This window comes from Anas acuta, chromosome 13 (genome assembly GCF_963932015.1).
Source record: "Anas acuta chromosome 13, bAnaAcu1.1, whole genome shotgun sequence".
NCBI classification, from domain to species: Eukaryota; Metazoa; Chordata; class Aves; order Anseriformes; family Anatidae; genus Anas; species Anas acuta.
The window spans coordinates 9084588-9112120 of record NC_088991.1 but is presented as its reverse complement, the minus strand read 5'-3'; the positions used below and the strand labels follow the sequence as shown (position 1 = coordinate 9112120).

The 27533-nt window shown below is 38.6% G+C and overlaps 1 protein-coding gene across 7 annotated transcripts in view; it reads left to right on the top strand.

Annotated features, from left to right (window-relative positions):
- AFF2 (ALF transcription elongation factor 2) overlaps positions 1-27533 on the top strand; it is a 363897-nt gene that overhangs the window by 92689 nt on the left and 243675 nt on the right. For all 7 annotated transcript variants that reach the window (XM_068697361.1, XM_068697362.1, XM_068697359.1 and 4 more), the window contains exon 2: positions 23017-23137. In XM_068697361.1, coding sequence (XP_068553462.1) covers positions 23017-23137 — 121 coding nt within the window. The remainder of the gene's footprint in view (positions 1-23016; positions 23138-27533) is intronic.

The window sequence follows — 27533 nt, the reverse complement described above, 5'->3', positions numbered from 1 at the left end:
GCGGTATGTTTTTGCATTACTAACTCCGTTTATTTACTAATCTATTATTATAGAGACCTGCAGGTGATTGTACTGTATATTTTTGTCCAAGAGTTATAGTTTTAAAAGAAAATGGTTATTAATTGAGATGTCAATAAAATATTCAGTATTGATATTATGGTAAATTGAATAAATAGTTCTCTTATGTAGAAATTATTTTTTATAGGAAATACTTGAAAAGCATACATAGGCTCATTGGAGTCAAGGTTTTGAGTAACTTGCATGAGATAATTATGGCTCAGCTTTGGACATAAAAATTTCATGTTTGTCTTGCAAATGCCATTGCTGTTTTCTCATTAGCTGCTCCGAGCAGAAAGTGTTATTTAATCTCTGTAGTAGATATCCAGTGCTACCGGTGGTGGTGGGGCAGGCTGACCCAAAAGGAGAGTGCATTTGTTTAACTTGTGATTTGCCATCTCCAAACAGGGTAAAGCTCCAGAGTCCCCAGGTGAAAATCATGTTTTACTTAGCTCCGCGCTGTTTGTGTAGTCTAAAAAAAAAATAAACAAAAATCCAACCAACCAAAAAAATAAACCACATGTATTTTAATGCCATAATGTAGGAAATGAACTGATTGTTTAACCAGGACAATAGCACTTAGGCCCAAGTTCTGCCCTCTGGTATGTGTAAAAGTCCTTTGCTACCAGCAACGCTTGCCCATGTGCAAGGCAGGGCAACAGCTGGTCTGTTGGATGAGCAAGAGTTAGGTGTGCCAGCTAGATTCCATTGGTCTCTTAGGTCCAAACTTCACAAATTTCACTTCTAATAGAAACCAATAGATTACATTATTAAGAACAGTCATTACTGGCCCTAAATATTTATTTTCAAATATCCAATATTTTAATTGTTAAGATAATGGAATGGGGGAGAGGAGGGAACTGAAACAACAAAGGATTTGTCCATCATTTTTATGTGGCTCCTCAAATACCATGCATGAGCTTACCTTTAGTAACTGCCTGTGGAGTCAAGAATTATTAATGTTTGGGGAATCTTCTTTCCCCTTTAATTAAGGGGCAGTGTTTAAAAGATATGAGTATGAGGGCCGCGCTTTATTGGGTTGGGCTCAATCTGAGAAGGACCTTCTGCCAGCAGTGACACCTTCTAGTGGCAGAGCTCCACAGCCTCCAGTAGCAAACGTTTGCAGGCTCGGACTAATGTGAAAGCACAGAGGGATCCTTTGCTGATGGGTTTTAACCCCAGCTGATGGGTTTTAAAGATGCAGTTTAGTATTATTTTCTAAAACACACCTAGAACATAAAACGGTTTTGGTGTTAACTCCTAAGGACCACAGGAATGTAAATTGAGAGAGCTGTATTTATAAAATAAAAATAGGTGCTGGTCTGAAGTTGTCTGTTAGAGCAGAAATGAATTTTAAATTACATGTGCCTGAGGCTTTACCTTACTTGCCGTGGGCAAGGCAGATCCTCAAGCCGTGGCACTGTATGCACAACCATGCTACTAACAAAACACCACTTTGGGAATAACTGAACCTATACATTTTGTAAAGCTTTTCCTTCTGCCGAAAAAATATTATCAGATGATTTTTCTTGCTATCCTTCCTGCATTTTTACTCGTCATGCTCAAGTTAATGCAGAGTTAAACAGAAGGCTGAACTTCCACTCTGGCTGAAAGCGGTGCTCTGCTAATGCCATCTATGAATCTGAAGCTATGAGCCAGATTAATGGAAATGAGATGTTCCACTTTTCCACCAGCCCTAAAAGTGATTCCCTGCCTGGCGGGGTGAGTGCAGAGGAGACTTGCTTTCTGCTAGTGTAATTATAAAATCCAACCAGACCGGCAGCACTTGAAAATATCAGCTTCCAGAATCAGCAGAATCAAAATATCAGCCCAATCTTGCACATCCTACTTCTTATTTTTCTTGGAGCTCTTTAGTTAAGCTTGTATTTTTTAAAGGAGGATTAAAAAGAAGTTTTCTTATGCTGTTTATATATATATTTTTTAATTAGTAATCATATGTGGAAGCATGTAAGCAGGAAAACAAACAAACAAACAAAAAACAATAATTATTTCTTTTGCTTACATGCTTTGCAGTGCCTGGTAAGCAGTATCCCTGCTTAAGCAGAAAGATGCTGCAGCATAGAGCTGTTGCCTTGAGTGGGTAAGGACAAGTTCAGGCCTTTCTTGTGTTGCTTTTGCCTCTGCTTCTTAGGAATATCAAATGTCTTTTGGCAATGGTAATATCGAATGATGAAACTAACACTGGAGAGTATAACATTTACAAAAATTCAGTAAAATAAAGAGCTCTAGAGATTTGATTCATAAGTCCTGAAAGCAAGCATAAAAAAAAAAAAAAAAAAAAAGCCCACATCCATGAATGTATGTTGAGCAGAAATGAAACATTTAGATTTTGCCTCTCTTTTTCTATTTGTGCCTTTAGGGGGCTGTAGTAGAGATGGAATACATAATGTATTGACAGGAGATATATATTCCACTTGTGAGTAAAGCTCTGAATCCTCTTGGCTTCACTGTTTCTGAATCATCATGTCTTTCCTCAGTGGAGAGATAAATATGGTATTCACTTCAACCCATTTAGCCCATTATTCATTTATATAAAGCAGGACCAATTAAGACATTCTTTTGTGTATTTGCACATTCTACATATGGAGCAAAAGGGAGTTAAAAATATCTGTTGCAGCAAGTGTGACAGGATGCTCTGTGAATACTGAGTACGTTACTCCTGCAACTCCTCCGAGCAGTAAACTGACATTGTGCAACTGCTGAAACACACAACTAGACACGTGTGGGGTTTTTCTGGTGTGTGAGATTCAGAGTTGCCTACACGCTTACTCTTTCCATTTTCACAACTGCCTGCTACTGAGTAGACAGCGTACAGGCACAGCTCCTCACACGTGTGGAGAGGGAAAAGGGACCAAATAGTTTGAGGCAGTTGTCCTTATTCCAAGGGATATCCGTATTAGGTAGCGCTGGTGTATCAGAATGAATTATTTTATTAGAATTGCTTCTTTCTTTTGGAACATGTGTTTTGACTTTTTCCTGGTCTCTGAGAGTTTGAGAAGAGAATGAAGTTAAAATAAATAATAATAATAAAAAAGAAATTCCTGCTATAGCAGACTTAAGGAAAAAAGCCAAAATATACATTTTCAATTCCAACAACATTTCAGAGTGGTATAAGTCTCTGTTGGCTTAAGTGTTTCTTGGCACAAAATGCTGATTATATATGTCTCAAGGAGACAATCAGCATGTTCATACAAAAGTCTCAATCCCTAAAACACAATAACATGTGGTTGCCACTAAAGATTTGCTGTCGAAATAGATAAGGAAAGTTCTTCTGGATTACGATATGGGGCTTTACATTGAAAAGCTTTGTTTTGCATTAAAAGGTAGTTTGTGGCATTGTGAAGTGATGAAATGGTATGCGGCATAATACGGTTTGAATGGAAAAGAAATACAGTAAGACATAAACTGGTTTGATGGTATTTTTCCCAGCAACGCAGTAATGTTTAACTCCTGCATTGCTGCCTGAAACAAGTCAGTCCAGCCTTTACTGGGGAAGATTTGGAGGCGTGCAGAGCTTTTGCCCAAGGCATCACGTGCTTGTCCCGTGGCTCAGGTGCAGATGGGCAGCTGCTGCTTCTGCAGAAGGGGCTGTCATGAGGGAGCCAGCAAAATGCCCCAGTGTTTTTCAGTGGCTCAGAACAAACATGAATAAATTTACTGTCTACCAGTGATGGTTTCAGGTGCATCACTTTGTCTTCTGTGTCTGTTAGGCTGTGTTTTGTATTTTCCACTGAAGATCCTTTCCAAACCTCTCTGTGTTGTAGCTGCAAACTCCAGCATCTTTCTGCGCACAAGGACGTGAATTTCACTGGGATACGTGCTGGAAGCTTCTGGTTTTGCAGCCTGGTGCTGTTCCTGTGACACGTGCTTTGGCCCCAGAAGAGGCCATTTTTGAGCAGGTCCAGCTCACTCAGCAGCGCATCGTGCAGGGCTGCGGAGGGGAAAGGCTGGAGGAGGCTTTGCTTTTCATCTTTTCTGGCAGTGCCTGTGCCAAACCTCCTGTCCCACTGTGCTGTAGCATATTGTCAAGAAAGACTTCCCATTTAAAGACTGCAAATGGCAGTGAATGCACTGGTTTTCTAGTTAAGTTGTTAAAATGGTTATTATTTGGTCATTGAAAACTGATGCTGCATAAACCAGTTTGAATTTGGCATCAGCTTCCAAGCACTGGATCTTGTTACGCCTTTTTGTGCTAGATTAAATACCCATCTGCTCTCAGAAATCTCTTCCCTGGGTAAGTATTCATAGTCTGTGATCAGGTTGCCTCTTAACCTTCTCCTTTATGAACTCAATAGACTGAGCTGTAGCCTCTCCTTGTAAGGCAAGTTTTTCCAGGCTCTCTAATCGCTCTTGTAGCTCTTTTCTGAATCCCTTCCAAGTGTTAGTGGAGGTAGGGAATAAACCAGCTAGGCAGGGGAGGCCTACTTTTGTTTGGCTGAGCAGTTCAGTATCAGGAATCATTCACTCCCATTGAGAAGGCTGAGAGGTACATCACAGTGAAGGAAAACAAACCAGCCTGTTTCATCTAGCAGATGTAGGGGAATTCATGCCTTTGTCAAGCACCGCTTCTCTCAAAAGACTTGTCTATTCAGTCATTAGCAGAAAATCAGATTAAACATAGAGTTTTTTCTCCTCCCTGTCCCTCCGTCACATATTTATTTCTGAACACATCCCATTGTTGACCTGTTGTGTCAGCTCTCACTACCTCTGGCCGTAAACAGTGTCTGGGTAAGGTTTCTCTGTGTCCTTTGTTTAATACCAAAATAAACATTACAGTGAGCAGGAGTGGTTCCCAACAGAAGCACCTTGATGACTGCATGATTTTACCTATCTTAAGGAAAATTTAAAAATAAAATATATTGGAGTGTGTTATTTTAAATATATGTAATGCATCCAGTTTTGCTAATCTCCTGCTTCTTACCAGCTCTTCATCGCAAAGCATCTGTATGCACAGCTGAGATGACCTATTATTGTGGCCTTTCTGGCCCACTTCAGGGCACAAGGCAGTCATAGTTTATTATTTGATACAACTGTAAAACAGTGACTTGTAAGTCTGTCTCCCTATTTGTCTCATTTCCTAAATAACAAAATACCTATATGCAGATGTGACTATATGCTTATGCCATACAGTTAAATGACTTATTGTCCTGAGGTTTGTTTGGTATAAATAACAAACGTGAGTGATCAAAGTTCTTAGTAAGGTCTTCATATTGATTGTATTGCCAGTGGTTTGTTTGTGCTGAGCATTTGGGACTTGATAGAAATACTTTGTTTATACGTTCTGCTTTAATACTACTCACGTTTAGATGTAATGCATTGTTAGGATGAAGCTTGAATTATTGAAGAATCACAACAACTAATCCTTGATAAAATCAGAATGCTTTAAAAACTTTAAGTGAATCCTGTGTCCTTCAGGTTATATGACCTAAAAATAAAAGTATGCAATAGGATTTAATAAAACATAGGCTACCCTTTGTGAGAGCTCTCTCAAGGCTTTTCAAGGAGTAAATGGTTACCATTACCAGAGGTAATGTATTTCATTTGCTTTCCTTAGAAGCTACTTTGATATTAAGAGAAACTCCTGTGCTAGGATTGGGATTTAAACTCCTGTAGGGTGTTCCCTCTTGTGCCCTTACAGACCACCAGCTTGTTTGGTTCTGAGTTCAACCGTATTACGGAACATCAAACTGAGTGTAATAATTTCAGTGTTTTTATTTATTTATTTTTAATTTTAATTTGTCCAGCCCCAGTAACAATTTTGAGATGTGTTGTGACTATAGAGTAGGTGATGATGCCTCTGTTCAGTTTCCCATAAAAAAAAAAAAATCCTACATATATTAATAACTTTTTTCTCTAACCAGTTCTGCATTTTAAGTGCAAATTTTTTTATTACAAATATGAAACCATACACGGTTTCTTTATTGTAGCACAGCTGTACTTGGCTCCCTCGAGTACTTCTCTGAACAGAGTTTCCCAAGGGAATAGCAGTACATGAGTGCTTTGAGGGTGAAGAGATTTTTTTTCTTAGTATGTTTCTTAATAACAATTTAGTGGAAATATCTATGTAAAGAAGGTGCCGTTATTTTTATATATATACACACACACATATACATACATGTGACTGTGTATGTTTAAAAACATTTGTGTGTTGCATTGCCTATTTGGATGCGATTTTGATAACTGCTGCCTATCTGTTTGCAAAGTAAAGCCGTTGTTTGTATGCACCAAGGCCACATTTAGTGTTCCCTGAGGTCAGCAGAGAGCTTCCAGTTCTTTTTGAAGGGATTTAGTTGTGGTGTGTGAAGGGGGAAAGGTGCTCCTAAAGACTGTCAAGCTGTGCTTAGGATAGAAGGAATAGAAACTGTGCTGGCTTGAGGTACTTCCCTTTAGGCTCCTGAGAGAGCTGATGACCCAGTGGAACTAGAAACAAATATATTGTCGCTGCGTCTGCAGCTTCAATTTCCATATTGTATGATAAAATTATAGCCCATTACACTCATTGCTTCATTTGTGAGCCACTTTTCCTCTCCTTGCTTTAAAATGCTGCGACAGTTTCAAACAAAAGGTACCTATTTGCCTCCTGGGTTTCTCAAGCACTTAGATGTACCATTTTTACATGATATGTTTCTCTTAAATTTCCCCCACTGGTAGCTCAGGTGGTGAAAAGTGTAAGCTGGGGGCATTTAAGAAACTGGTGCAGTGCAGGCACATCTACACGTACATACCTGCTCTGAAATCTTGCTCAGTTTAACAAAAAAAAACAAAAAAACAAAAAAAAAAACAAAAGAAAACAGCGAAGACATCCTCTTTGATGTTTGACACCAGAGCCTCGTGTTGACTACTGAAGTTATGAGTGCTTAGTGTAAACATCACCCCTTTTCCCCTTGCTTTTGGCACTAAGAAATGCCATCGTTGTGCTAATGTATGGATTTCTTCTCTTTGGTGTAGCAGACAACTTCCATTTCGATGCAGGAATATGGCAGCTTTTTGTTAGAGAGGTACAGTGGTTTCATTTATTTGTAAGTGTAAAACAGCCTGGAGTTTCAGCAGGTACCGTTCCTCCTAGGATTTGTTTAACTGGACTTGGTGTACGCACAGAACTAGCAGGTAAATGCGTTAAGTATTCATGTTGGACACTGGTTTCTAAAGTAAAAACAAAAACAGTTCGACAGCAGTCTATCAGGGACAAGAGAGAGATAAGAAATTTTCCCTCTAGTTGATGAGTGAGGCATTATATCCTGACCTGCCTATTTTAGGTGCTTATCAGTTACTTAGCTGACAATAGGTATGCTGTAGTATCTCACATTATACGCTACTGCACCAATAATAACAGTCTTTCTATTTCTCACAAATTATGATTATTACCCAACTTCTGATGACTGTTCTGTTTGCCTGGTCTTTTCCCTGGAAAGCTCTTTTTGCTGTCATAGGTCTCTGCATGCTTCCCCACAATCCTGCTGCTCTCCAATGGGGTTCTGTCAGCGTGCGCTGGATTAGCAGGATAATTTGCTTTCCTGGCATGTTTTGCTCGTCCATGGGGACAGGCTGCTCAAAAGAAAAGAGACCTAACCTGGTGCATCAAGATGCAGAAACTAGTAACTATCATTAGTTCTGAGTTCGAACCTCCAGGCGCTGAACTGCACGGTCTTCAGGAATAGTAAGATTGATGTGTCTGTTGCTAGTTTAACATGCCAGCCTAGCCTGCTTCCAAACTGAGTTGTAGCGTTATTATCCGCCAGTGACAGATATGCGCAGCGATGCTGATCTTTGACCTGCATAAAATAAGTCAAAGGAACAAAGCAAAACTTCAAAGAACTTGAGTGTGCCCAACACTTGCAAGCTTATGAGAACAATATTCTGTTAGCATCGGTACTGCAGAGATTTAATCGTTTCATCTGTACCTTAGCATGTTCTTGTAATTACAAATCAGACCATCTTTAATTTTAGGGCTAGAATTTTCTTCTCCTTTTTATTTCTTAGAAACCAATATTGTATTTTGATTTTTTTTTAAACCATTTTGCGTATCACATACTGGATTTATCACAGAAATATGTGTTGTGTATGTAATTAGTAAAGGGTATATACAGTCCTTTTTTTCCGTTTGTTTGTTTGGGCTTTTTTTTTTTTTTTTTTGGTTCAGAAAGAAAAAGTCATTTGAGCCAGCTGCAGTAAAATTTTCCTGATTCAGACTAATGATCAGGAGAGTGATCGCAAATTCCAGAATTTTCTGATGTAGGGAGCCAGGAAACAGCAATAAAACCCAGAACAAATGCATCCTATAATGTACTTTGTTCATTTATTTCATACCATAAGGATAGTTTTGTTTTAATTATTTATGATAATAAACTTCTGAGTGAAGGCATTCTGCTATATTTTGTAACGATAATGAAACTTGAGTGATGCAGGGCCTCTCCCCAGCATCCTGATATTAAACGTGTCTTGCAAACAAAATAAGGAGTTGGTCATATGCTCTTTTAGGGTTTTGAGGGTTTTTTTTTTTTTGCTATTTAAGTAGGGGCTGAAAGCATGTTTTCTGCTTCCCTCCTGTTGCTCCCTTCCCCTCCAGATAAAACAGGGCCCTAATGCTGTTTCATGCATCAGAAATTCACACTGTTAAAAAGAAGCTCTTAATTAAGGCACAGGATCGTGCACTTCTTAATGTATGAGAGCTCACAGAAAGCATCTTGAAGACCTTTCCAAACATCCTCTGTAAGCGTGTATAGGGAGCATCAAAAATTTTGCCCACTGGCTGCCTTTATTGTTGTACCAAGTGGGGAAAAAAAAAAAAAGGAGGAGTCGAAAATACAATTAAAAAGGCCTTTACAAGTCACCTGTGAAGTCTTTATGTGCAGATTATGGCATAGGCAACTCAGCTTCTACAGGAGTTCATTTCTAGTGGCATGATTTTTTTTTCCCCTCTCACTAGTGATCTATTTAAGCAAAAGCTATTGAAGCAAAAGGCATTTCCTAGGGAATTAATGATCGGATGGGAGGAGTTGATAACCCATAGTAGAAGTGAGGGCCATTTATCCCAGCCCATCATTAGTCTTCAGAAAATGCCCTGTACAGAGGTCACTGATTTACTGATATATATATATATTTTTTAAGTAAAAAAGGATAAAGAACAGTAACATTTGCTGCCTGCATTTTTAATGGTGCTCAGATACTGTGCTTATATTTAATTTGTTTGAACTTGGTGGATTGATAAGACGATATTCTGGACAATGCTTAACAACTTGATAAATATTAATGTATGGAGCATTTATCAAGAATTAAAGCCTTTCTACTAGCCAGTTGGAGTACTTTTAATATTAGTTAGTATTCATTTGATAATTATTAGCCTCCTGAGTGCTAAAATTGAAGTCTTTTCTGGTGGTGGCCGTAGTGGTAGGAGGTAAGGGGACTAAACCAGGGCAGTGGGAAGTGGCTCCGCTCCCACTGCTGCCACTAATTCATCTTGTGTCTGTGAGTAAGTCATTTATCTCCTCGTGCCTCAGTTTCTCAATTTGTAATGCACATTGATAATGGCAATTACCCACTTAACTAGTATTTGCGCATTGTTCTGAAATAATTAATAGCTGTCAGGAGATCCTTTGTTCCCTGTCATTGTTATCAAATTTGTAAATATTAGCAACGGGGAAAGTGATTTATCCAGTGCACCACAGGTTTTCATTACTCAGTGAGGTGGGCAGTCCTATCTTGCCTTTCCTGAGGATTTCTTTATGTATTATGAGACGTGGTCCCATGAAACGGTAAATCTTCTACATCCAATCTGGCTACAAAACCTATTTAGACTAATATTCTGATGTGATTGTGCTGCAATACATTGAATTTTTAAATCCAGTGAATTTTTAGAGCAGGCAAATTCCATTTTATTGAAGAAAATACTCGGGATCTGTGCAGAACCGAGGAATGTAGTTGGCAGGGTTCCCTCAGGTGGGCTCACCCTTGGTGAGCTGAGCGGGTAGAGGTGCGATAGCTCGGCAAGCACGGGCAGAGGGCAGGCAGCAAAACACCAGCAGTCAGGAGGGAAGAATCCAAGGAGGCATGTAAGCAGCAGCTTTTGTATTTATAGAATATACTCCTCCTGCTGTTAATTTGGTACAATACGCGTTAAAAGAACATAAAACTGTAGCTCTGTCTTTTGACTGTTGCTTAATGTGTTTCGTACCTGGCCTGTGAATGTGAGGAGATGCACATGGCCACGACCAGATGACCTCCTTGGAGCTGAAATCACGAATTAAATGGTTTAAGTCATCAAAATCAGTGCAGGTAGACGTGGCTTTACATGTGGAGTCACGGGCATCGTTGTGAATGGTGCGCGGGCTGCTGTGGAGGCTGTTAGCGCGTGGTACTTCGTGTCAGCTTTATTTTGGTTTGCTCCTGCCGTCAGCTCTGGTAGGGCATGCTGTGAGGGGCACGTCTGGCCTTGGGAGGCCGCAGAAGGCCAGGCCAGGTCTGTCCAGGCCCTCGGTTTTCTCTCTTAGGCTTGTCTGAACCATAGGTGGGTGTTACGTGGCCATAAAATCAGCTCTGCAGGATTGTTTGCTTGAACAGATGTTACATTGGTTTTAGAGCTGTAATTATTCTTTATTTATGTCTAGTTGCTTGAAACTGACATTTAAAGAATGACAGGTTCTGTGGTAATACTGAAATGTGGTGGTTTTTCTCCTTTTTTTTTTTTTTGAATTACATACAGTATGTTAAGTTAATGTGAGGAGAATAATCCGTGTTCTAAAACTCAGAGAATCCTTCCTAGACCGACAGTAATATACACATTTTTTAGGCTTTCAGTGTAGCAATGCAAGACTTTCAAGTGGAAAATTGTTAATTTACTATAATGAATTGAAACGTGAAAAAACAAATATTTAGTTAATTGCCTCATAAATCTGTCTGTTACTATCAGTGGAATTAAATTGATAAACAGTTCTTTAAAATTAATTTCCACATGGCAATGTGCAGATTTTATTTTATTCAAACCCCATTAGGTATTTGTATGAAAGAAAACATGAATTTATATTTCTGTCACATTAAAGAGCGTGTGTGACAAAACACACATTTCCTACCATGGATACTGAGGCTTTAATACATTTGGCATAATGAGCAGTGCTAGATGCTAGTTATTTTCGATGCAATACCAGCTGAAAAGTGAAAGTGCATCACACTTTTATGATTGTATCATGTCACTTTACTGTCAACACACCTTAACTCATCAGCCGTTTGCTTTTGGGGTCAGGAGAGCACAGATGTGATGCCTGAAAGTCACATAATATTTGGGGCTGAGAGGTGAGGAGAAAGGGATGCTCTTCCAATGGCCCTGTTGAGCTTATTTCTGGTGCCTGTACAGGTGGAGGCTCCGGGTGAGAGGAGGAGGAGGAGGTCCGTGTTTCACATTCCTGGGCCCCAGTTGCCTCTGCAGGCCCGGCTTTTCCAGATTCAAGACTGCTGCAGTAGCACTTGTGGGTACTTGGTATAAAAGAAAGCTGGCAAGCTGAGTGCTGTTGTACTTTAATCACCTAATGTCATTATGCCCTGTGCAGTATCAGTTTTTCAAAGTAAGTGGGGCACTACACGAAATTAAATCATTTGATACGCTCCCTCCTTGCAGCAAATGCAATAAGAACATCCTTGCCTACCTCTCCCAGTGACATTCAGCAGGAGAAAACCTGTCTCACTGCATATGACCCAATGTTCTGGAAACGCACATAAAGATAATTCCTTCTTGCTGGATGGTGTTGTTAGTTATACTTAAAATTCAACTCGATGGTTGTCATCTCGGAATTTAGTGGTGGATGAATGGTTGCAAGTTACAGCTGGTCTCATGGTGAAGTTTGATGTCTGGGAGTCAGGACGCCTCAGTTTAATTCCCACAGCTGTCTCTTGCTTCTTGAATGACCTTAGTCAACTTACTTGAACTTTCATTCCCTCAGTTGTTTTGCTTGAAATCAGTAGTTACTCCTTCCCACAGGCATAGTCGGGCATGACTTGTGCTGATTTCTAAAGAGCTTTGAGATCCCCCAAAGAAGCCAGCTAGAGGGACAAAATATTATGGTAACGATGGCCTTTAAGACATCAGAGGAAGGAGGCTGCAAACACATTTTCATTTAGCTTTAATAATACTTTAATAATCAAAAGAAGAAATGTAATGTTTAATATTTAAACAAAATCGCATTCACTTTCTTCTCATGTTAAGTGAGTATTAAAGCAGGATGGAAGCTAGTTTACATATTTTTACACTAGACTTTTTTATTATTAAATACTGAAATGTGCTGGAGCTGGCCAACCTCCAATGGATATGACTCACTAACATTGCATTTTAATATTTGCAAGTTACACAGTATGTTTCTATTAGACAAATGGTTGATGGTAAGGAATTCAAAGAGGATGCACTTTTATTAAATAACATGTTGTCTTCATGTAATGAAAATAAATAGCATTATTTATTTGCTGATTGACAGCAGCAGGGACAAAAGTACTTATAAAGGGTTTGTAGTGTAAATAACTGCTATTCAGGATGCAGTAATCCATGTGTCTGGTCTTGAAAATGCAAGATATAGTTAGTGTCGTGGGATACGCGTCTGAGATTCTCTGCAGACTGAAGAGAACCAGAGCTTCCTGTCCACCTGCTTGTAATAAATGTAGATGCCCCAAAATACAAATGTGAATTCCCTTCTCACATATCCGATAAAATGCAAACATTGTTAAATCAATCAGGTTTTTGGACCTGTATGAATGGTGAACTTAGTTTGAGATAAAGTGATAATTTTTGGATGAGCTGTGAAACTCCTTGCAACAGGATATTCTGTTTGAAAGCGTTAAGGATGTTAATACAAAGATATCAGATCCTTTGTACTTAACATTTAGCTGTGGGTGTCAAAAATTTCTCAAGGCAGAGGTGATATTTTGGGGGAATGCTCTGCTCTGTTCCTAGGTGGTTTGCTAGGCATTGCTGTTGGCCATTGTAAGAGGCAGAATGGGTTAGAGCTTTGGTCTTACTTTGTTCTGGGAATTTGGCCGTAAATGGCCATGTTTTCTTTGTAGTGGTGTTCCTGTCATTCATGAAATCATTTATACATGTAAATAATACATGTGAAATTTCAAGTACATAATTGGGGAAACAGTTTCTGTTTGGCTCTGGAAATTACAGTACTTGGATAATCATTTGTATCACACCCACCTTAAAAAGGAATCAGATTTCAGACATGAGGTTGTAGATTTGGTCAGTTTAAATACGATTATGTTATGATTTTGCCCTACCTGAAGAAATTATTTTACATTTTTTTAAGTGATCATTTTTAGCTTTCAAATCCAAGGGCAAATTTCAAACATGTGTTTTTAAACTTTTGGCAGTGGACAAAGAATTTCTGTTAGCATGTGGAATATAGCTAGTTTGTACGAAAAAGTTGCTGTTGCTTAGAACTGGCAGTGTTAAAAGACCTGGCTTCTTTGTCATTATTAAAAGGCTAGGTCCCATCCAGCCGTCATTGAAATCACTGGGAAAATTGCCAGTAGCATCAGCTGAAGTTGAACTGTGCCCTTAGAGAGGATGTAAACCTCAGCACTGCTGGCGAACTTTGTGCTGCTTTGGTTAAATTATTTTGTCATACTTTATACTTGGTTTATTAATGAGAAATAAACATTGTGTGCTAAGACATGAGCGGTATTTGTTATAGATTATCTTCCTCACTAGAAGCCAAAGATAGTGGTAATCCATTGATCTGCTGACTCTGTGTCTATTTAGGAAAAAATATCTACAAAACATTATACTTTCTGAAGCTGTGTATAACAGGCACCTTATTGCTGTGAGGCATTTTAAGGTGTAGTGGAAGAAGGCTTGAAGTTTGGGATTTGAATATTCAAGGTTCTTTCCAAGCTGATGACCAGTAAGTCTCGGGAAGCCACAAATTCATTGTGTCTCCTGCGTTTTGCTAGTGTCTGAGATGGGCAATATATTGATGACGGCACTGAAATGCATGTTTACTTGAATTTGAAATGAGAGCACCTTGAATTTATTTGACCATCTCTTCCTTTCCAGTAGATATTACTACAACAAATGGAGGCAATTATATGGGGTTTCAGCTGAGAGAAGAATAATTTATTAGAAAATAATTTCTCTAGCCAGAGTCCTAAATAACAATAAATTAAATTATATTAGGCTTACAGCACTACTTGCCTGTGTATTGGGGTCTCTGAATCAGTCTGTATGCATGCGCTATAAACAAAGGCCTGCGTGCACTTCTCCTTCAATCTAAAATTGATGAATGAAATAGTCATCCTCCTGAATTTTTAATTTTCCTGTGGTGGTATTCTTCAGCACACGTTAAGTTTTAAGAACATGTGGTTAAAGAGCTGCACAGCATGTGAAAATGCTCAAGGGAGCAGAGGTGCCTGTTAGTAAATGAGTGCATTTATTAGAGCTGTAGGAGTAGCACGGAAGCACTTCTGTGATAAAATACTCAAGCATTTGAGTCTGCTGATTCATCTGTCTCCAAAAGGATGTGTTAATCAATGATTGTTTTGTAACATTTTTAAAAGGTTAGATTTATTTCTGCTGGCTGTCTACTGCATATCATTGCCAACATTTCAGGAAAATACTTGGAAAATATAAGGACTCAATTTGTAAGGATACATCCTACAGGTACCTAGAAAAGCTTTAAGTAGCAATATTAAAGAAAAATTTTAGTTATAAAATGGAGGTAAAGACAAAAGTAGCGTTCCAAATGTTTTTCAGTGCAGATGTAAGGTGCAGCCTGTATACGTTAGGTGATAATCAACTACACAATATGGACTTTCTATTTCCATATATTAAAATGTATTTTATTCTTTGAAAATGGTGCATGTATAACCAGAAGAAACTTAGTAGCACATTTTTAATTAACAATTTGAGGTATCCAACCAAAGGAAAAACAGACAGTAAATGGCTTTGTTAAAAGATCTTTAATTGCATCAAATTATTGTTATTCCTTTGGTGTAATACATGTACTCCATGTAATAGTACCGTGCCACATTTACTGTTGATGTGTATAAAGAATAACGCACAGCATGCAACTAAACAAATCTGTTTTTATCAGTAACAGATTAATACGTAGAACAATGTAGAAGCATGGTGGCAGCTAGGAAGCTGTTAGGAGATGTGCTTTGAAATGTTTTTGAATTACAGCATATACTTTGGCAAATGCCTAATGGCTTCATTGCCATCAGTGAATTCTGAAGAAACTTCAAATACCAGAAACAATCAACAGAACTTTAAAAAAAGGGGAGTGTGGGGGGAGGTGTAAAAATGACCGCCATATTCTGTTAAACTCTTGAGTGCAATGAAGTGAAATTCAGAATTCAGGTGGAACCTCCTTCCCTGTCCAACCCCCCTACTACAAGCTATCAGAGTCCCCTTACAGTCACAGGACATTACCCATCTAATAGAGCTTCCTGATACAGGTCCAGTGCCCTGAATATAATTCATTTGGTGCCAAAAATAGTCATAAATCTCACCTTTATGTGAGTTTGCTATAGTTTATTAGCAGTTTAGAGTAAACCATGACTAACATAGTGGATTCAAGGTGTTTTTTGCTAAGCTGGTAAGAATACCTTAGTGTTCATTCATTTATTAAACAACAAACAAGCTAACAACAAAAACAACAATAAAAAAATACAAAAAAAAAAAAATCCTAACTAGATATTTACATATCGGGTATTTACTCTTAGAAATATAGTATGTTGCAAAGCTATTTTATGTGATTGATGTTCTATAATGACTGTTTGTCTTTTAATGTCCTTTTGGAGTTGTGTTTATATTATAGCCATTTTTCTCTTCAGATTCCTTTTTTCTCTTTTCCTTCAGTTTTGCTTTTGTTTCCCTTAGTACAAATCTGAACTGACAAGAGGACTGTAATAGAACTCCAAAACATACCTTGAACACACATTGTTAACCAAATTACAATCACTGATGTCGTTTACACGTGTAGCCTTTCAAAGCATGAACATGTTCATTTAATTTGCTTTTTAAATATCCCTAACAGTGTCCCCGAGCATTTTAATAAAACAGAAACAGTTAATTATTGCCGAATAAGAATATCCAAACACAGTGGTCTGCAGCTTGCATGTAAATGTATCTGACAGCGCTTCTCTCTCGAAGAGAAAATTGTGTAAATTGCCACTTATTATCATTTTTAATAAATAAGTCTTATCTTGATTCTGTTTCTCTTTTTCTTTCCCACCCCTCTGCAATACTGTTCAACAACCATACTTTCAGTGGGACCATTTCTATTACAGAGTGATTGAGCTCTGATTTACACATCAATTACCCAACTTCATGGAGATTTTCATGCTCCCCTAGCTGACATCAATGAAGCATAACTGCGTAAGCGCTTTATTTCATCCCAGTTTTTGATAACTCAGACTGATAACTAATCATATCGAAAGACAATGTGCTATGATACAGGAAACAATAAATGCTCCCCTTTGAAACCTCATCTGTTCTTTATACGCTTACTATTCAGGAACTTATCTCTGCCATCCATTCCCCCAGAATTGTTCCTTCCAAATTCATGTTAAGGAAAGGTTTGGGGATGTATAATGCCAAAAAGAGGAGAAATTGAGTGACAATAACATTTTCTAGATACTTAGGGGGAAAAATAGCTAAAAAGAATGAAGAATGTGACAAATATAAGCCAAACCCTTAGCCTCCTAGTTTAAATTTCCATAAATTGCCTAGGGGTCTCTTGGGTGTTATTTTGTTCGGAGGCTTTAATCTTCTGTATTCTTTATCTAATGGGCTATGGGAATGGCATTGTTTTTAATGCAAATTGTTAAAAGATTTAGCTCATGTGGATAGATAACCAGTGACCATCTCAAGTGTTTCTATACAGAACTGTTGAACATCAAAGACAGAATATTCTGTATTTTAAAATAAATCATTTATCTTGAAGTATGATGATAGATACGTTCAGCATTAGATACTTAGAGTAACTATTCATGCAATGAAGAAGAACACAACATTAAAGCAAACGTTAAATAAGAAAGATTGAGAGAAGTGTAAAGCTATTCTATGGTGGCCTGATTGGTCTCTGTTAAGTAGTAAAATTGCCAGGACAAAGATGCAAGAGCAGTGCCACTAAACAGATGAAGAAGAATTTTGCCATTTTAAGTGGGTACTGCTCATGACATTTATCGCTAAGTGAAACAAAGCCTTCAGATGGGCAGGGAAGATGTGGTAAGTTAACCATATTTTTGCTTAAAGATCAGGTTTTGAAATTCCCCTCGTTTACTAAATATATTTTAAGAATTGTAATAAAATTTAAGACCTCGGGCAGATTTTTTCATTTGGAATGATGAAATACCACAGAGTATACTGGGAGAATCTGAATACACTCAGAAACCTGTTCTCTTTCCTTTGTACGATCTTGTGGTACTCTGGTTTTACATGAAATCAATGGAGTAATGTTGAGATAAATCTGGACTAATGTAGAGGGGAATTGCTACTGTAATGCGTTTGCTAGAGGTAGACTTTCACCTTGCTGGGCTATCAGGTGAGACTGCTTTTTCCCTTACATTTTTACTCACATTGAAAAAGAATTGCCCTGGTGTGGAAAAGCAGCCAAGCGCGTATTTTAAGCATGGGAATATTCTCATTGACCTGAGCTGGATTTCTCACATAAATCAAAAATGTTCACGAGTGATTTTTCAGCTGGGCTGTTTAATGCCTTGCTCAGGCATATGAATATTTGAGGAAGTCCAGTTTCTGGCTTTATCTCACCAACCTCCAGAGCACTTGTGGCAGAGAACAATTCTGTCCAAGAGTCAGAACTGTGAAGAAATAACCTTGGGAAGGGACTTTCAGTTCTTAAATTTATTCCATTTTATATTCACCGTGTCTTAGTTTAGAAGCTTTTGTTTATTTCTTGTTTCCACAAATGACAAACATTTCAGTTTGAGAGCTTCTTTCATCATTTAGGCTAACCTGATATTTTAAGGCAGAGGGGAGAGCACTATTACAGGAGAATATTTGATTTGATCAGTGTGCATTTTTGTGAATTCAGACATTGCTGCTTTCAATATTTAAAGAAACTACTTCCCTAACTTGTGGATAAATGCTGTTTTTCCTCTAACGTTATGCATTTATCCTCCAGCATGTAGTCTGTCACTACTATAAAGCCTCTCTGCTCCAGCTTTTTATTGATTCTTTCCCTATTGCACTTTTGTTGTTTTGTCTGAATCAACAGAGCAGTGTTCTGTTCTCATTCATGATTTTTCTGCAACATTAGATATTTGATCATTCTCTTCTGCTTTTTTTTTTTTTTTTTTTTTTTCATGTCACAGTGACTATTCCTTCAAACTTGTCTGGTCTGACTTCTTTCTTCTCCATTCTCCTCTCTGTCAGGCTTGTCTGCCTTTCCTAGTCTTCCACGCTTTGGGAGATTACCTTGTGGCTTTAGTTACTGCATCTTTGAAGACAAACCCCAAATGCCAGGTCTCAGCCTTTAGCTGTTCATCTTACTTCTTTGGCTTTCTTTTTAATGCTTCCCTTAACCTCTAGCTCTTTTGCAATGTCCTAAATGTTTTTGTTTGTTTCTTTTTTTTTTTTTTTTCTTTTACCTCCAGATCATTTGCACCGCATCTCCTTACTTTCCCTGCAGATGCTTGCACTGTCCTTTCCAGTGCCCAAATTTTTATTCTACTTCCAGATCTCTTTTTGACCGTGCATGTCTGACTTCCATCTCTTATAATCGGATCCATTTTTAGCTTCCAGTCCAAAACCTATGGCAAAAGACAAGCACTTGCTGCAACCTCCTTCCTCACCAGCCAGACTCTCCCCTCCTCTGCCTGTCGCCCACGTCCCTGTCACCATCGCGGGCCGAAGGGTGCAGCTCCCTGGGCCTTGCTGGCGCTGTGGGTACACCGGGCTGAGCACCTGGCCTGTCACAGCACATCGGCTCACCGCCCTCCCGGAGGGTGTCTGTTGCTGAGAAAAATGACAAATGAACGTATGCTGGTCTGATTTTAAAGGATTAAGTACGCCTTTATTTGAAATGCATTTGCAGCTCGTGTTGATGTTAAAGCAGAGCGATAATGTTACTGTTCCCATTCTTACTGCCATACCCAGCACACAGGTAATTTTTAGAGCAGTGGTCTTGTGTACTTTGTTGCATTCTTATTGCTCACCATTCCTGGTCTTCTCAGATTTATGTACGGGCTTCCCCATTCTAATTCAATTATTAATCTAATAAGTGGTAACAAAACAATAAAGCTCATGTATTTAAACTGCGTTGTTACCTAATAGCTGTATCTAGGGAACTGGCCCTCTCAGATACAATGAGTATCACAGCCTCCAGCTGTTTCCTTCTAAATCTCTTTTTTAAATGTTTACAAAACTGTGTATTTGTGATTTCCTACTCTCCTGGCGTTAGAGGAGTCATGAAGTATTTCTCATACTAATGAGACAGCCTGAACTCTGCTGTTCCTCGTGGTATCTGACTACAGTTTCACTGACACCTTCACCACTAATCACATATTTGTATTTCACAGAACATTAGTTAGGCTTTATATTAAACATGAGCCCCAGAGATTGCCTTGTGGCTGCATTAAGAGTTTCTGGAGAACATCCCACTAGGTTCTCAGTGCTCTGCAACCTTGTGATCTAATCAGCATTTCTCTTTGGATCACAAGGAACCTAAAAAAGTTATCCTAATCTGTGTATGATTTTATCATATTTGACTTTCCACAGCCACAATCAGTGCCATGTCAAGCTTTTGCATAGCACAAACGCATTTGCAGAGAAATAAACCAAGCAATTGACCTGACAGGATGAGCAACCACTTGATTTTGTGTAGTCTTTGTACACTTAGGGCTGTGGGGTAACTGTGGGAGTTGAAAGTTTGAAACAAACCTTCATTTTTTTATTATTTTTTTTTCTCAAAAGACAGTTTATGAGAAAGATTTGGATTGATTTAGAGGCAGCAATTCACTTAGGGTTTTGCTTCTGTGGTAATATGGATGCTCAGTTTGATAGTCTGCAAATGTTGTTGGGGTCTGGGGCATGAGATGCCCCTTTGTGCTCGTCTCTTGGGTGCATGGAGAATCTGTCTTTCAGAAAGATGTGCACTGAGAGATACCTAAGTATGTTGTGTTAGAAAATACTGTGGTGTTTTTTTTTTTTTGTGTGTGTGTATGTGTTTTTTAACCTTTCCTGTTAAAGTTGTCAATACTGTCTTAGTTTAACATAATGCCTTTTAAAGCGATTGTACCATTTTGAGTTACCACTGCTTTCTCGTTTTTGAATTAGTGGTTTTGTAATGTGTCACAAAACTTTTATGGAAAGTCTTAAAGCCTTTGCTGCTTTTTCTCAGTTAAGACGTGGCATAAGGCCTCCACTTGGTTCCCTAAATACTCTGCATGCTTGAGACCAGAGCCAGCTTGTATTTAAAGTGCTGAAGCCTCACATGAAAGATGAGATCTGCTCTGTGCTGAAGCCTGTGATCCGTGATTCTGTGATCCGTGTTCAGTCTGATCTGAGTGGGTGCAGGATTTCATCTGGAAATGCTGGGACTGGGTTGCCGTTGTAAGGCTGTAAAATGCAGCTCTAATTTTCATGAATAATTCTTTCTGAAGTGGCAGTGCCTGGGATGCGCCTGCTCCCATAAGAAAAGATTCCTCTTAGAAAGCTCTAATACCCTGCTTTCAGTAGATCCACCAGCTTGAGTGACTGCTGCAGGTGAGACTGGGCTCCTCACTTCATGACCTGCTCTTTGTGCAAGAATTGCACCATCTATAGGCAAGGCTGCCAAAGAAGTCACTGGGAAGATCTCCCATGAGATTTTTGTTCCCTTACTCCCATACCTGTGGACTTCAGGCTTGATACAGAGACATGGCAGGAAGAGAGAGTCGTGTCCTCCTCTTTACCTTTTAGCAGGTACTGTAGTAAAGTGACCGGTGGTTACAATTTCACTTTGCTCCCTCTCAGGAAACCAGTAAATAGCACTATTACATGTTGCAAAAACACCACGAATGATTACAGGAATGTTCTGGAGCTTGGTGGTGGTGAGCTCTGTGGATGTGAGGCAGCGATGTCACCACGTCGGGGCGTTATGTGACATCTTCACAGACTTCTCACTCGTGGAAGGAAAAGGTGGATGGCAATCATTCAGCTCAGCCTGTGGAGGTGGCTTTGCGTTGTTTCTGAGCCATACTCGAGCGTTATGCAATTCAAACCTGAGTGATCTTGAGTTGCTTATACCGGTTATTAATTCATATTTTTGATTTAAGGATTTCACTGCGGCATTTGTCTGGGCTTTTTTCTTTCCCTCCCTGTACAAAAACAAGCGTGTGAGTGTAACGATACAGGGAGTCATCAGGAAACAGACATATGCTTTCCTGTGCTCTCTGCAGGGCTTGCAGGTTCAAACACAACCTGCCTGAATCATAAGAACTTTAATTGAGTAGATAAAGAGGTCCTCATAATTATAAACTGCAGTAGGTATAACAAGAGGCTAAATACATAGCTGTGGTTTTAATTAGCTGGTGCTTCAAATTAGTAATTGTGGTTTCACTCAGAAATCAGTGACTTTATACACTGTTAAAGCCTCATCACTGTGCAGTTCATTCCTCATTATATCTCTCGGTGTGAAGCTTTCAATACAACATCATGCTGAGCTAAAAAGGCAAAAGTTGTAGAAATTTGGTTATCTTCCAAGTGCAGTGGAGCTCTATAGAGGTTTAATTCATTCTCACCAGAGACAGGAGAATTAAATGTTCTTTGTTACATATGTAATATGTCCATCTGTACGTATGCATCTGTACATACGGGGCGGGCATGGGCGTGTGCGTGTGCATGTCCAGAGTCTGTCAGGGTGGTATTGCTTACAGCAGATGACATCGGTGCATGTACTAAACCTGCTATTCAAATTGTCATCTGGAATTTGGTAGCTAATTAACTGACACAAAGTAGAGCCAAAAGCCTCATAACAAATCAAATATGGGTTGAAAGCACAGAAGTGTCCCTTAATGCTTGTCACGTGAGGGGTTGTCAGTGCAAGTTGAAGCATGCATCTCTTCCTTTCCTCTTTTCTTTCCTGCCCTCCCCTCCCCTTCAGGGTTTTAATTATATCTTTTCCCTCAGAGGAGCAGGAGGTAGTTTGCAAAGCTAAGAGACCAAAGTACTTCAGTGCTATTCAGGGGAGAAGTGAGTGTGATCTCACAGCTTGTCAGCTAGGTCTGGCAGGTGCACAGAGTAAGCTGACGTACAGATAAGTGCCACTCACCATTGCTGTGCTGAGGCGATAGATCCTTTCCTGTTTGTTTGTTTGGGTGTAGGACTCTCTGCTGCTAGAATCAACTTCCCTAAAGTCTCTTCTTGGAGACGCCTAGAGAAACCCTTTTTAAAACACCCTTAACACTCACAGTGAAGCCTTACATAAATTTTAGCGAGTGCATGGAACAAAATTAGGTGGTCAAAATCACACAAGGCTGAACTAGAGCGTTGGGATGGATAGAGACAAATGTTACACAGTTAGTTGGATTTGAAGACATTGCAGTGCTTCCTTGACTTCACTTTTGCTTTCTTTGCACAAAGACGGTCTCCGTAGGTGCACATGCACATGTTTATGTATGTGTGTATGTTCATATATTCTGCAGACTGTTCATACGAATGTGTCAAAATTTGTATTATTCTTGTGCATAACATTCCGTTAATTTGAAGAAATACATTCTGTCTGTTTTCATTTTGGAAGTGTACTGAATAGTTCCTATTACCCAATTTCATATAGTATTATGACTCCAAATTTACATTAAGGAAAATTATGTAGTGGCTTTTTCTTTCTTTCTTTCAGAATTATCCTCAGGAGCTACATAGTTGCTAAGGTTTTGCTGTTCTTACTGATAGTAATGATCATGTAACTAAATGATGGGGAAAATAATATACCGTCTTTTTGTCTTTCTCTTCCTCAGTCACTATGAGCAAGACCGGAGTGCACTTAAGCGGAAAGAATGGGAGAGAAGAAACCAAGAAGTCCAGCAAGATGAAGATCTCTTTGCTTCAGGTTTTAACCTCTTCGGGGAACCCTATAAGGTAAATAGCGTTGTTATGCTTTACATTTTTAGAATGTCTTTTTACCTGAATGCATTTTGCAACTATAAATAAAACTACTCGTCACCTTTGGGAAATGTCACATCTGCATTGGTACTCACACTCTTGAATACACCAAGCTTCCAAATCAACATATTGCAGAAGAGCAAACTGAGTGCTCCACCCAGCATTTCATTGGCAGAATCAGGAATTTTGATTACAGTCCTGTTAAAGTTTTCTTCCTCTATATACACAGTAAAGTCCCACAATAGATGTGCAGCTGATACCTCTACAAGCAGGGTTGTACCTTCAAAAATAACACTTAGTCCTTTTATTTTTAAGAAAAGAATATACCTGAGTAGTTAAAACTGAAGTCCTCTCTATAAATAATGAGTCCATAAGCTTTCTTTTGCAATCATAACTATCCAAAGAAGTCTTCTGGGAGAGTGTCTGAATCCTTGGGGACCATAACAAGAGTGTGAAAGGGACTTATGACAAGTCTTATTCTCTCTAAGGAGCTTTGCTGCCTGAGGTTTTCATCACCGAGGGATGTCCCCCTTTATGATTTCTGCTGCTTTGATTTTCTGTAAGACATTCCCTGAAGAATTCATCAGAATGTAAATTTCCATATCTCTTTCTCCTCCCAATCAGTGACATCCATTGAAAGGCCACCACTTCATCTTTCCATTTCACATTGTTAGCAGCTGTAGGGAGGATGAGGGCTCTTTGAAAATCACCAGAAAAGGAGGAGGAAAGACTGGCATTATTATCAAACGGTGTCTAATAATTATAGGCTGGGAGACTTATTCAGCTAAATAGGGATTGTGCAGTTGGAGAGTTTGTTTGTGTTTTGTTGTTGTTGTTTTTATAAAAATCTAATCAAGGCACTATTTCTGCATTGGAGTACATTTTAGCACCTTTAATTAGTGGAAAGAATAAGTTACTGTGAAGTGATTTTGTTGAGACTCTTGCAGGTCATACAAACATTTTTCTTCCTATTGGTGGTCATTTGGATTTCAATAGGTGGTAGAGTGATATGCGAATCAGCACTCAGTTGTGAGTAAGGAACTAGAAATGTACCTCCCAACAGGTATCTATTGTATCATAAGAATGATAATATCTCATTCTACATTTTTTCTACATTTCTACATTCTACATTTGCACCAGGCATGTACAAAATATACATGTGTGATCAAAAACTGGAAAACCACAAAGCAAAAAATTATTCTGGTAAATTTCTGAAGGTAATTTAATTTACAAACAATAAACACAGAAACTTTATTGCTTTTCACCCTCTTAGAGAGGAAGTTTGGGGATCTGTGGATTTGAGCAAAGCATAATGTATTACTATGCTAAAAATACATTGTAATGATAAGTTGTGAAATATATAAATTAAGAGGAAATTGCATGCATAAGTAGTTACATGTCTTAAATTCACAGAACAAAAAGAACCAAGACTGAATATGAAAACTAGGTCTTGCCTCTGTTTTTTACACTGGAAAAGGAACAAAGTGCTAAGACTGGTGTTTCCTTTGTAAGTTCTGCATTGCTAAGAACCTGCCACACTACAGTTTCCTAGGAACAAATCAAGAGGTGGATGTGAATCTGAGTGGATAAGTAGTGATTTGTATTCTTAAGCAATTGCAAAACTGAACTCAGGGTTTTATTCATGTGTACTCTAGGATAAAATAAAGAGGTCATGAGATGAGGAGGAATGTACTATATGTTCAGTTTGAAGCGCTGTTCCATTTTGAGATGAATGGATGTTCCTCTGTGGATGAGGTTCAAGGCCTCAACAAACTGCATCCATCTCGCTTATTCTCGTTGCTCACAGTGGGAGTAGGACAAAACAAAGCACTGCCCAGCAAGGTCAAGTGGCATGGTCTGTGATGGGCACAAGGGGCACATCCACAGCTGGGCTGCCTCTGCTTCTGACCACCATCTCAAGGGGTGGCCACTATGGCTCTGAAAGATCCAGGTTGGGAGGTAAGGTACAGACTACTGTGGCAAAGGGAAGGTTGGGAATAACAGATCTCAGGAAATAGTGTCTCTTTTCTTTTATTTTATTCCCAGACATAGTGTCCATACTTGCTTATCATTTCTTCCCCAATTGCTTGAACGGTAACCCAGGGAAGGGATTGTCAAGGCAGGGAATACCACGTTTGGGTGATTTAAAGACTCAGCACCTGGCAACTATTTTAAGACTTCTCTAAAGTTAGGGATATTAAAACCTGGCCAAAGAAAGCTGACCAGTCAGAGGAGGAGGACCCAAAAAAAAAACAAAAAAAAAAACCTTCTGTTTTTCCCATGGATCTTACTACTACTTGTGTATCACAAGTTATGTGGTCTGAACATTTGATTTGTCCTTCCAGCATATCTGCCTCCGTCTACCACTTCTTTACCCTAGCTATTAGCGCATCTGTCTTTTTATCCCTCCTATATGTCAGCTAAAACATGGGTGATCGTTGCAGTTTGAACAAGTCCATGTTTCTGCATTGATTCTGTGTATTGTACATGTGTGTAAACATACATCAAAAGAGATTTATTTATCCATGTGTATAAAATAGATTTGTTCATGTTTATTAGAAGATAGAAGGCTTCTTTTGAAGCTCCACTGTCTCATGTGGAGAAACACCACCTCCAACAATGGGATGACATCCAGCGTTATTTTGGTAAGGTTGGGCAGTGAGGGCTGTGTGCCTCCTAATACAATTTACAGAGCATGTTGGTTGCAGGTTCTGCATTCAAATGCTGGTCCAACCTGCTAATGCTTAATTTGGCAGAGATGATCGGAGAAGAGCCTGCAGCGTTATGGCAACAGATATTTGAAAGAGCAGTGTGAGAGTTTTAGTGAGAGGAGCTGCAATTTTACTAGTGAGTTGTTGATATTTTTTAACGTTTCAAATTAGTAAGGAGTTTCAGAGACAAGGAGTATTTTAGGGAAAACAGTAGGAGGTGGGATTTGTTTTGTTCAAGACTGTAACTTGAGAGACAGAACCCAATGGGCAGCATTTCCATTGGGTATTCTTTGGCGAATGTTAAATCATTTATTATTTTTTTTTTTAGGTAAAGCCCCTCCACACTATTCAAGCTTAGGATAAAAAAATAAAAATAAAAAATCTCAGCTTCTGATCCAGGGAGGTTAGTTTAACTGAGGCATGAGAAAGTGAAAGAATTACGAAACCTCAAGTTTCATACAAATTTTCACAAAACCCTTGTAAATTGGGCCTATAAGTTTGAGTGCATTAGTTCTTTTCTTTGTAAAGCTATAATGCAATAGCTAGGTAGCAAATTAGTCTTCCAATAGGATTCTATTACAGATCTTTTTTGAAAGCAATAGAAGCAAATGTAGGAGGGTGTACATTTCCTAAATTAACAAGAGCCTAGAATGAGGGGGAAGGCTGCTAGCCACGAGTCACAAACCAGACATATAATTTATGCCTTGGAATAGTCAGAAAATGCATTTCCTTGATAGCGGCAAAATTGTGATTCAACATGCTGTTCAGAAAATAAGCTGTACAGAGGTCTCCTTTGAGAAATCAGCCAATTATCCAGAACATGAAGGTAGAAATTGTCCCCAATCTGGAAGTAACAAAGAACAACCAGAAATTATGACCAGATTTTGTGTTTATCTTGCTGGTATCCGAGCTTGTCAAGAATACTCTACTTCTCGTGAAAGCCCTGAATTTGCTGATGGGAAAAAAACAACAATAACAAAAAACATACTAATGTTACGCTTTATTCCTTAAATGCAGGTAGTAAACTGAACTATGCAATGGTGAGCTCAGTCAGGTTATGTGATGCACAAGTCTGGTCTTAGTTGTGTGCTCGAGTTTTATTTCACTATGAGATAATTTGCTGCTTACATTCACTATGTGTTTTTACTTTGCAGTCTGGCAGTCTGGCTTAAAAAATATTGAAGAAAATAATAATCTTTCCATTGACTTCAACAACTATTGGATAGAGCTTTAGCATACTTAAAATATGTTAAGGATATTTAAATTAATTACCTCCATGATTTTCAATAAATATATATTTTTATTAATGCTCCCAGAAAATTAGTACAAATAATAATACTTTTATATGGTCTTTTATCCCCAGAATGTTAATGGCTTGCATAAAATAGAGTTAATATTAACCAAAATTATTTTTATATTCATGACATGTAAAAAAAAAACAGAAATATTCGAAATGCTCCACATTCAAATTAAAATATTGATTCCCTCTGTAAGGACCTAGACGAGAGACATTTAACGTGCCATGACGTTGAAGTATTCCAGTGATGATGTGTTTTTCAGTACTCTTTTTTTTTTCCTCCTTTTACTTTCTGGACAGTAAACTAAACGCAGCCTTAAAGTGTAGCTGAACCGGCAGTGAAGGTTAGTGGTCAGGCTTTTCT